Source organism: Zerene cesonia, chromosome 13, assembly GCF_012273895.1.
Source record: "Zerene cesonia ecotype Mississippi chromosome 13, Zerene_cesonia_1.1, whole genome shotgun sequence".
In the NCBI taxonomy this organism is placed as follows: domain Eukaryota; kingdom Metazoa; phylum Arthropoda; class Insecta; order Lepidoptera; family Pieridae; genus Zerene; species Zerene cesonia.
Genome location: NC_052114.1, coordinates 7,919,889 through 7,930,959, shown reverse-complemented (window position 1 = coordinate 7,930,959; position 11,071 = coordinate 7,919,889). Strand labels below are relative to the sequence as shown.

At 33.0% G+C, this 11,071-nt stretch overlaps 3 protein-coding genes across 4 annotated transcripts in view; 2 read left to right on the top strand and 1 right to left on the bottom strand.

Annotated features, from left to right (window-relative positions):
• LOC119831063 (bifunctional 3'-phosphoadenosine 5'-phosphosulfate synthase) overlaps window positions 1–3,800 on the top strand; it is a 21,983-nt gene extending 18,183 nt beyond the window's left edge. For both annotated transcript variants that reach the window (XM_038354301.1, XM_038354300.1), the window contains exons 9-14: window positions 275–430; window positions 1,081–1,186; window positions 1,671–1,813; window positions 2,234–2,395; window positions 2,834–2,942; window positions 3,284–3,800. In XM_038354301.1, the coding sequence (XP_038210229.1) occupies window positions 275–430; window positions 1,081–1,186; window positions 1,671–1,813; window positions 2,234–2,395; window positions 2,834–2,942; window positions 3,284–3,393 (786 nt within the window). In that variant the 3' untranslated portion in view covers window positions 3,394–3,800. The remainder of the gene's footprint in view (window positions 1–274; window positions 431–1,080; window positions 1,187–1,670; window positions 1,814–2,233; window positions 2,396–2,833; window positions 2,943–3,283) is intronic.
• A 1,210-nt stretch (window positions 3,801–5,010) lies between these two features.
• On the top strand, window positions 5,011–9,319 carry LOC119831436 (isovaleryl-CoA dehydrogenase, mitochondrial). Its single transcript, XM_038354773.1, has 9 exons — window positions 5,011–5,141; window positions 5,626–5,752; window positions 6,159–6,237; window positions 6,430–6,535; window positions 7,329–7,490; window positions 7,744–7,899; window positions 8,183–8,374; window positions 8,603–8,771; window positions 9,143–9,319. Exons 1-9 carry the CDS (start codon window positions 5,022–5,024, stop codon window positions 9,274–9,276), a joined length of 1,245 nt encoding a protein of 414 aa, XP_038210701.1. The 5' UTR covers window positions 5,011–5,021; the 3' UTR covers window positions 9,277–9,319.
• A 2-nt stretch (window positions 9,320–9,321) lies between these two features.
• On the bottom strand, window positions 9,322–10,858 carry LOC119831437 (bifunctional peptidase and arginyl-hydroxylase JMJD5). The gene has a single exon (XM_038354774.1). The coding sequence runs from the start codon at window positions 10,611–10,613 to the stop codon at window positions 9,417–9,419; it is 1,197 nt and encodes a 398-aa protein (XP_038210702.1). The 5' UTR covers window positions 10,614–10,858; the 3' UTR covers window positions 9,322–9,416.
• Window positions 10,859–11,071: the final 213 nt, after the last annotated feature.

Below are 11,071 nucleotides of genomic sequence, written 5' to 3'. Positions count from 1 at the left end.
GTAATAAATGTTATTTGCAGTTAACAATTTTCTTTTTTCTTTATTACAATATTTATGGCAAGACTAGGTATAGTAGTAATACTACTAGAGAGTTAGAAATAAATACAATAATACTACCCGACAAACGCTGTTTTCCTTAATTTTAGCATTTAGGGGTATGAAAAAATGGATGTTGGCCAATTCTCAGACATACCCAAACTGCTCGAGTTTGTTAACTAAAATTCTGACAATAGAGTTTGGTAACTAAATTTTATATAAAAGATATATGCCACAGATGATCGAGGAAGCCGGCGACTGGCTGGTGGGCGGCGCGCTGGAGGTGTTGGAGCGCGTGCGCTGGGACGACGGGCTCGACGCGTTCCGCCTCACGCCCAACGAGCTGCGCCGCAAGTTCAGGGAGTTGAACGCGGACGCCGTTTTCGCTTTCCAGGTAAGTTTGTTACGAAAAGGTCACAATAAATAGGTGTTTTACTATTTTTTCAAGAAATTAATAAAAGAAAGATCGTTGTAATTTAATATATAATTATTGGTAATAAATTTTTAATTATCTGTGGGCATGCGTGAGTTTTATTTTGTGCGCACGTGCGATCAAATAAAAACTCAGTCATATTTTTTTATTTGATCGTTGTTATTTAAAAAATAATTACTAATTATAAATATATCATGATTTTATAGCTAACTTTTAATAGGAAGAAATTATACTAAAACCATTTAGAATAACTGCGCAACTAATGACACAATCGTTCTTGATGTTGCTAAGAAACATTACAGAGGTATTTAATGCAAATAAGTATTGCCATGCACTTAAACTGATTTTGTACACAGAAATCCTTGTGTGCCTAAAAATGGGTTCACGCTTTAAATATTGATATTATTCTTTAACATTATCTACAGTTAAAACATGCGCGCGGTAGTCCTTAATGCTGTCCCGAACTGCTAACAACATGGCGTATGTAGTTCGGGCTCGTTCCACCCACTTTTCGCCTCATAACCCCCGAACTATTGATCTGTTTAACCGTTATCGTTGAACGAATGCGTGGATTATTAAACTGTGATTTAAGTATACATTATCATTTTTAGCTCCGCAATCCCATTCACAACGGGCACGCTCTGCTGATGCAAGATACGCAGCGGCAACTCGTCGAAAGGGGATACAAGAAACCAGTACTCCTTTTGCATCCTCTGGGTAAATTATTCCTAATAATATAAACGTGAAAGTTTCTGAGAATGGACATAGGTATGTGTAGTTACTCTTTCACGCAAAAACCGCCGCTTTAGAGAATTTGATAATATTTGGCAAAGATGTAGTTTATGTATCAAAATAATACATCACATAGGCTTTAGAAATACTTTCTTTTACCGGACAGTGAAACCACGCGGCACAGCTATTAATTAAGAAAACTTTCCTAAATATTGTGTATTTCTTACCATATCATTGTTGTTCAGTTGAAACCAAATAAAAAAAATGTGTTGTTGTCAAGGAAACTTTTTCAATATCTCAATTATCCTAAGTTCCTTAAGGAATTGTATAAATTTTTATCCATTTTGTTACTTGCTTCCATTTGTTAAATTTTGTAAGAGACGACACATTCTGCTTAGTAAGTAGCATTCGATAAGGGCTATTCCATATAACATATTGTTTTACATATTTATTAAGTCTTTATTTCAAGGCGGTTGGACAAAAGACGACGACGTACCGCTAGAGGTCCGTATAAACCAGCACAAGGCGGTGCTCAACGAAGGTGTATTGGACCCGCAGTCCACCGTGCTGGCTATATTCCCCTCGCCTATGATGTACGCGGGACCCACTGAGGTGAGGCGCTATTTCAGCACAAATTTTTATCTTAGTACAGAGAAATGTTAACCTTTCTTTTAGAATTAACATATTCACTACGATAATTTTATCATCACAGCGTATTACTTCTATAGCCACGAGAAAACAGAAATGTTTATATTGATTTCAACTAAAAAAGGGTTCAGATACGCACATTTACATCGATACAACTTATCGATCAATAGTAATGGAATTTTATCAAGCGAGTATATCAAAGTTTATTCGCGAACACCTTTATACCAAAAAATGTATATACGAATAGGATTTAAACGTAAATGCTCGCTGCATTCAATTGCAATTATTTACAAAAGAAATCTTTTTTTAATAATCGCAAATAAAAAAAAATGAAAATAAATTTTATTAATTCATAACTACCCTCAATTACGTGTTCACTCCCAGGTGCAATGGCACGCCAAGTGCCGCATGAACGCGGGCGCCAACCACTACATAGTGGGGCGCGACCCGGCGGGGCTGCCGCACCCGGACGGCTCCGGGGACCTGTTCGACCCGCGCCACGGGGCCATGCTGCTCGCCGTGGCGCCGGGACTCAACGACCTGGAGGTAGCTGTGTGCATAGCATAGCTGTAGATCTTTACCCACCCAATCCCTCCCTTCTTCCTCCTTCCCGTTCGGGGGTGAGGAGATTGGGGCGACTTGTATTCCATTCGCGAGCTCTTGGGAACTTTGCCCACCCAGCCCCTCTAGGATCATTGTGAACTCGACTTTATAATTTCTAAAATTCGAATGGTCTGGGAAGCGTGGCTGTGTCACTATTCTCTGAACGCGAATGGACAATACTGATGTGGAGATAGTAGACAGACTTTTATTTGGATCATAACTGTATTGCTCGTTATGGCACTAGAATTTAAGAGACTTATTAGGTGGTTCCAAGGTTTCAATTAGATACATTTTGGTAAAATTTTCTTGGTTTGGTTTGGATTAGTTCAATAAGAAAACCGCAAAAACATTCCAATTTTATTATTTCATTATTCACTCTAGATCATTCCATTCCGCGTGGCCGCCTACGACGCTTCAGTTGGCAAAATGGCGTTCTTCGATCCTACCAGAAAAGAAGATTTCGATTTCATATCTGGAACAAGGATGAGAGGTAATTATTATCACGAGACATTCGTAATAAATGTTACGGTAATTAAATATTATATATTACGATTCCTAGTTACAAACTTGCAGAAACATCGTGTTTACAATTAAGAAAAGGGGTGGGAAATTTATTTCCGACCTATCTTATACTTAAAGATATAATTTAAATTTTAACAAGTGTTGACTTATAAGACAAATATAGGTAAAGCGATGTATATAGCTGTGTACCTATCCTCTTTTTTTTTTTTCATGAATTCATAATAATTTTTATTCCTAAAGTCTTTTTAGTACTTCAGTGATTTGTTAAAACGATATTGACTATAAACTTTGTCATGTTATTTCCCAAAGGTCTTGCTCGGGCCGGCAAGGAACCGCCAAAAGGATTCATGGCGCCGACCGCGTGGAAAGTATTATCAGAATATTACCAGTCTTTAAAATCCAAAATGGATACAAACTAATTAATTTAACTTATTTAAGAACACTATTTAATAATCGTTTATTTGGCACAAAATAATGTTTTAATTAAAATTAATTCTATTATATTTTAAATCAAATATTGTTGTGAATATCTCAATGTGAGTGCAATGTTTAATGTTTTTATTACATTCCTGTTTTCGGTCGTTTGTGTAGTTTTACACATTCCAGTTTTTATTTGTCAGAAATTAGCGAAATCGATTTATATAACTGTTAATTTATTCGGTTAAGAACAATAGCTGAAGTATTATATTTTAAATGTTTAAAGGGAAGGGTCCTTGTTAATTTTTTAAAAGATTATAAATGTCTATTTTAAACAAAGTATAATTATGGTGCTTGAAAATCAGACAGATTTATTTAATATACAAATAAAGTGATATACATAGCGTAAGGGTTGTTTTATTTTCTCTATATTTATCTCGTAATAAATTTTTTGTCACCATACCCGTGAGATATGAGTGTAATTGTAAAGGTAAAAATATATTCATAAATACGATAATAATTTGATGTTCTCAATTATCAACCTTAATGCCGAGGAGAGAGAGTTTAAATCTAATGTTAACGAAATGCAATATGTACATGAAGCATACAATTGTTTATTAAAAAGCTTGATCCGCGGCTGCATTCACGTATCACCTGGATAAAGCAGCCGTCTTATGTGTTTTTACGGACTATAATCTATCTCTGATTAAATCTCATACAGATCCGATCATCTGTTGTTGCGAGAAAAAGAAAAATATATCCATACATTCTTACAAATATTGATTTTATAATACAAGTAGATCAACTTTTTATTCTAAATAATCTGATAATCCAATATCAACCTTATTGCTTATAAGAAATGGTTTGAATACAGGAATTAATATTCATCAAACTATTAAGCTTTTTTTATCTAACTAGATTTTCGTTCCCATTTGAATAAGATTTTACACCGAAGGTAAAAAGCAGTAATTATAACCGAAAACATCTTAACACCTGGGTCGCTCAAATAAAACTGCCTGATCTACCAACTTGTCAAAATTGAGGGTACATCGAAATCAGGTCAAATTCTAATCAAGTCAGGTAATTGCCGGACTCCTGCAGACAACCGAGCAAGATGTAATCTGTTTTATGCGAGAGTGAGGATGAAGGAGCGCGACCTGCAAAACGGCTGCTGTCCTTGTGAAATACAATATTGGTGTATAACCTATCCATTAGATACGTAATTGCGAATAAGAATGTTCGAAAGAGTACTCTATGAATGGGTAAGATTTGATTTGCAAGTATGCTATGACGTATGTGTTTATGATTTTCCACTTTACGAGCAAAATAAACCGGCAAATGCTTAGTTTGTATGTGGTTATTTTATCTTGGTATCATCTCTACTCTACTATCTTAATAGCGAGTACTAAACAAATATTCAAATTCTTGACTAGCAAACAATTATAATTTATCAAACTCCAACAGAACAAAGACGCTATCAGCGTTTGTTGACCCTTATCAGTGGGTGTGCATAATTATCATTGTTTTTCCACAATCAACTTGATGTTGATGTAATAAGGCTCATTATTAATTAATTGCTTTTGCTTATTTGCGATACAAGTGTATATTACATCAGTGTGTAACCGGTACAATGTCTTTACGGTTGTGTGTTAGGAAGTTACTAGCTAAAAATGCGAAAACAAATGTACGATGTATGTCATATTATCCCATAGACGAACATATCTTTGGATTAAGCAGTGAACAACAACAGGTAACTATGTAAAAATATTTTGTTTTCTATTTTGTAATATATTCTTTTTAGGGAATTTGTTGAATATAAATGAGTATTGTTTTTTCATTCGTTATTGGTTTCTATATATTCTTTTTATTTATAATTACTTCCATAAAACAATTCAACTGTTCATGTTGAATTTGACAAAATAATACAATTTAAAATTTAATCTAGTGTCAAGTTTGGTCAAGGTTAAATACAAATGATAATTTTACTCGTCAGTACAACAATACGAAGGATTTGTATGAAATTAAAAATGGCATATGAGTATTGAGCGTAAACTAACTATCGTGTTTCTGTTGTAACTACCCTCGTCCTACAATTCATTGAAATATGTACTTATAGCTGTTTTTATAAAAAAAAATATGCACACAGAACATCTCATTTTCTTCTATTTTAAAATCTCAAGAAGATACTTCATTTGAAATTTGGTACACAAACTATAATTTGTATTGCTTTACAGCTCAGGCAATCAGTATTCGACTTTGCACAAAAAGAATTGGCGCCGAAAGCAGCTGAAATAGACAAGGAAAATAATTTTAAAGAACTTAGAGAATTTTGGAAAAAACTCGGAAATCTCGGTTTGCTAGGTAAATAAAAAGAAATCAATTTGATTTTTTTTTTTTAAACAAATTGGAACCCGGAATAAGCATTCGTTATAAATGCTATTGTATTGTATATTAGAATGTACAAACAACACTATTAAGTGTAAGTAAGATAGAGACCTTTTTAAAGACTCTCAAATGCGTCCCATTGATTCGGATCTTTTTATAATTGTACGCAGTAGATTTCCACATAAAAATCAATGAACACTAATACTAGAATGTCATATTTTAAAAGCAAGGTCCTTACTGCATGTTGATGGCCCTGAGCCATTAATATGCCAGTGTCCTAAGATTTTCAACCAATATAGTTTTGTTATTTCGTAATATAATTCAAAATTTAAATAGAAAAATTCTACGGAAACTTTAAGTATATTCTAAATACTATTTCTAGGTATAACAGCAAGCCCTGATTATGGAGGCACTGGAGGAAAGTACTCCGACCACTGCGTCATCATGGAAGAACTTTCAAGGTAGCCTACCTAAAATTTAAATTTATTGAGTACTTTATGAACCTATTCTATTATTATATACTATTGACTTAAAGCGAAAAACAAAGAATGTATAAGATGCGATGTATACATCGGACGATAACTTTTATTTTAACAGAGGTTACATGAAACGAAGTAGAGTACTAAGCAATAATCTAATGTGCAATTTTTCAGAGCAAGCGGAGGCATTGGTCTATCTTATGGTGCACATTCTAATCTTTGTGTGAATCAAATAAATAGAAACGGAACTCATGAGCAAAAGAGTAAATATTTACCCAAAGTAAGATTTCCTCAACATATTTGTTAAATTTAATTTGACAGTTTCAAGACAAACCAACTATGTTGTATATCCAAGGACAAAACAACTATAAAAAAAACATTATTCTTTCAAAATAGACAGTCCTATACCTTAATCCTTCCTACTATATATATTACTAGCTCTGCCCCTCGGTTTCACCCGCGTAGGTCCGTATCCCGTAGGAATATCGGATTATATGTTCTTCTAATGTAATATAAATGTGAAAGTTTGTAAGGATGTGTGTGTGTTTGTTGATCTTTCACGCAAATACTACTGAACTGATTGCAATGAAATTTGGTACGTAGAATGCTGGACAACTGGAATTACATAAAGGCTACTTTTTATCCCGATATTACTACGGGATACGGACTTACGCGATTGAAACCGCGGGGCGCAGCTAGTATCTTTATCGGAGAAAGAAAATAGTATATAATCTATATGAGATAACCGTTACTTCAACCGACGAGAACAGCAATAAATTATGAACATCACTTTGTCCCAAATTGTTTTTACTTACTGCTCTACTTGCCTTTTTTTTCAATGTCTTTAACACTTAAATAAATACCTCATAGATAACTTTTAATTAAACCCATCAATTCTCGAAAAGAAAAAAAATATTTTTTTTTAATATTTTTTTTTCTGTTATGTAGCAAACTCATTGGTTTTGAACCTGCTCCCCAAATGCAAGTACTAAGCTCTAAGGTCAAGTTAACGAATTTAAATAGATATTTAAGGAGAAATTAAAATTAAATTTACGAAATATTTTAATTTGCAGTTATGTTCAGGCGAACATATAGGTGCGCTGGCTATGTCTGAACCAGGTTCAGGCAGCGACGTGGTCTCTATGAAATTGAGGGCAGAAAAGAAAGGAGACTATTACGTTTTAAATGGAAATAAATTTTGGATAACTAATGGTCCTGATGCTGATGTATTGGTGGTATGTATTCTCATAGAATAAAAGGTGTACCATTAAGATAGCTCGGAATAGGAATGTTTAAAAGTATAAGAGTTACGAAAAAATTTGACAAGGTTGATATCAATTTTAGGGATGTGAAAAATTGCATCCATATATAAGAAACAGACATAATTTAATAATAATTACACATAACCAATGTCAATTTGTAGAAAATACTTTCAGTATGATCTTTTCGTAATTTTTTCTGCATATTCTAAATTAAGTATTTTTGCAGGTATACGCGAAGACAGATTTAACCAGTAAACCACAACATGGTATAACGGCTTTTATTATAGAAAAAGACTACCCCGGTTTTTCCACAGCACAAAAGCTGGATAAGTTGGGAATGAGAGGATCTAACACTGGTGAATTAGTCTTTGAAGATTGCAAGGTGAATGGAAACATAATTTTTTAATAAGATTAACATAGAATATTGATTGGTTTGGTTACATTTTTTAATAATACTCAATCTTTGAACTTGTGCAGTTCAGAGATAAATATTGTTAAGGGTTTGTTTAATTTGAAATTGTGACAATTAGGATAATGTTTTAAAATAGTACTATTTTATTGTAGTTGCTTCCATTTATGTTTCTTTGACAGTGACTTATATTTTTTAATGTGTCTATAAAATAAGGTAACATTTTAATAATTTGTAAATTATTTTACTACTTTAGGTTCCAGCTTCGAACATATTAGGTGAATTGAATAAAGGTGTGTATGTTCTGATGTCAGGGTTAGACTTAGAGAGATTGGTCCTAGCTTCTGGACCAGTGGGACTCATGCAAGCTGCGATTGACACTGCATTCCAATATGCACACACCAGGAAACAATTTGGAAAGAATATTGGCGAATTTCAATTATTACAGGTAAGTTAGTGGTACAACTGTGGTTACACATTTAGCTAAAAAAAGCGAAGATTAGAAAATTAAAAAAAATCTTTAAACATCATTTTGAGCAATAAAATTATTATAAAATTGTAATGCTCAATTTTCTAAAAAGTACTATATAATTTTTTGTTGTTACTTTTAATCCATGTAAAGCTTCAAAAATTAAGTTAGGTGATTAATTTTCAATAAATACATTTTCCTTTTTAGGGAAAAATGGCAGACATGTACACAACATTAAGTGCAACACGTTGCTACCTGTATAATGTGGCTAAAGCCTGTGATGAAGGTCATGTGAATAGTAAGGACTGTGCTGGTGTGATCTTGTACAGTGCAGAGAAGGCTACCCAACTTGCTTTGGATGCTATTCAAATTTTAGGTTTGTAGACATCCCTACTTAATATTTTAAATGTGAAAGTAACACTTTTTATGCTGGCCTCTTCTTCCCACCTGAACTATTGAACTGATTAATGTGAAATTTCGTGAATATATACCTAAGAAAGGACAATTTTAAGCTAAAATTTCACGAAAAGGGAAACTGCAAGTAAAAGCCCAGAACTGCCTGTCTTTGGTGGTGGAGGGAGAAAGCTTTTATATATATATTTAACTTGTTCCTTGGTGATTATATCCCATTGAAGCATAATTTAGCATAATACTTTTAAAAAAAAATTGAACGAAACAGTTTTTCAACATCAAAATTAATGTAACCATACATAACAAATGTTTATAAGAAATACTATCATTTCATAGGTGGTAACGGTTACATCAATGACTACCCAACTGGCAGAATACTCAGAGATGCAAAACTGTATGAAATTGGTGCCGGCACATCAGAAATAAGAAGAATGCTCATTGGAAGGGCTCTGAACAACGAATATAAATAATAATACAATAAATGTATATAAAATAAATTAATATATTTTTACAAACCTCTTTTTTATTCTTCTCAAAACTTTCTGCTTATTTGATTGATCTATTGGTGGACGTTGTTATTTAGTCCAACTTCAGAAATGTAAAAATTTAACTATTGCCACCAGAAACTAACTGAAAAGCTCACCGATAGAGATTCAACAAAATGCCACCATTTTGGTGGTATGTATAGCATCTGACCTGGTCTCAATATACAGAAGTAGGGCGTTGCGTTTTTGTATTCAGGATATTTTTCAAAATCAGGACATCTTGGGTCTATTCTAGCTGTGTTATTTAATAGTTCATGTTCATGAGGATAAAGATGTTCCGAGTCTTTGGGTGAAAATAAATATAATCTCTTCTCACCCACTACTTGTGCTAACAAATTCTTAGTGGGGTCATGGTGTAAAGGAGATACTGTGCCTTTGGGGCCATACCATGCCATTATATTCACTGGATCATTTGTTTCTGAGAAACAGCAGTATTCTGGCTCTATAATATCATCTTTTAGCTCTGGTATTTGATCAAAAAGCTGATACTGAGCTAGGTATCCAATTGGACCATCAGATTGATAAATGTAATTGTTAATAAAATCCTTAACAGTGATAAGTTTCTGAGTCCAATTTGAATCTGTGTATTCTTTTCCTATTTCTATGGAAACTGTTCTCAGTCCAGCCAGTTTTATAAAGTAATTATTATCTCTCCATTTAGACAATGCAGGCCAATGATCAATACACTTGTCCAATACTACAGGTTTTTCTAACATAATGTAATTTTTATAAAATGTTTCCATACTAGGATAGTACAGTATTTCTATTGAAATAGCTCCTTGAAGTTCATCACTTATACTAATATTTGGTTTGATATCTACAATTTGGTGTTCAAAGCAAGTTTCATCTTGCTTTGTTAGTGTATTTAAAATTGAGGCACATTTCTGAAGTAGTCCAGGTTCTGTATTAATGGGGCATCCAAATAGAATCCCAAAGTCTATGACAACAAATAATTCCTTAACCAAGGTATCAGTCAGTGACTTGCAATTAATTATCATTCCTAATACTCGTAAATACGAAGCAATTGTAATTGTTTTGCGAATAAATATTCTCACATCTTTCCAATTCCCAATGTTGACTTGTTCATACATATAATCAATTATACCTTGAATTTTTATTGATGAATTCGAAGTTAAAGTTTTAGTGTCGGTCAAATATCTAATAAGTACTGTTTTATTGGCTTGGTCCAATTCAGAAACTTCATCTATCGACGCTAATACTGTCGATCTAAAGTCTTGAATTTTCTCACAAATACTGAGCATTTTAACCGTGCAGACGTATTTGATTTCTTTGAAAAGGTAACTTAACTATCGTAAATATATTGTCAGGTTAGCTATCCATTGTTTAATACACAAATATATTTTAAATGATATTCTTATCGCTTAATGATTCAGAAAGATTATAAAGTAGATAAATTAGATATAGATAAATACGAAAATTAATTATTACAAATAAGAACAATTTACACACAAACGGGAAAGAAAGTAAACACTTGACTCCAGAGGTTATAAAATATGGCAATAATATTCAGAACTGTCAAATTACTAAAATGTCCCTAGATAACTACAGGTTGTTTATTGTAAAATTGCTGGATAAACTGCATACAATTTCCTAAGTAACTACGCTATTATTTTTTAAATAATGAGCTTCAAATTTATTCAATATACAATATAATTAATCGTAATCGCTTTCCTCCTAACCTTGACCTCTATAATGTAAA

What these genes read in the sequence shown, in the direction of transcription:
- LOC119831436 (XM_038354773.1), top strand. Translation starts at nt 5,022, where the DNA reads ATGTCTTTACGGTTGTGTGTTAGGAAGTTACTAGCTAAAAATGCGAAA. An exon ending in CGGAAATCTCGGTTTGCTAG is followed by an intron (nt 5,753 to 6,158) that starts GTAAATAAAAAG and finishes TACTATTTCTAG; the next exon opens with GTATAACAGCAAGCCCTGAT. An exon ending in GGATGCTATTCAAATTTTAG is followed by an intron (nt 8,772 to 9,142) that starts GTTTGTAGACAT and finishes ATCATTTCATAG; the next exon opens with GTGGTAACGGTTACATCAAT.
- LOC119831437 (XM_038354774.1), bottom strand. Translation starts at nt 10,613, where the DNA reads ATGCTCAGTATTTGTGAGAAAATTCAAGACTTTAGATCGACAGTATTA.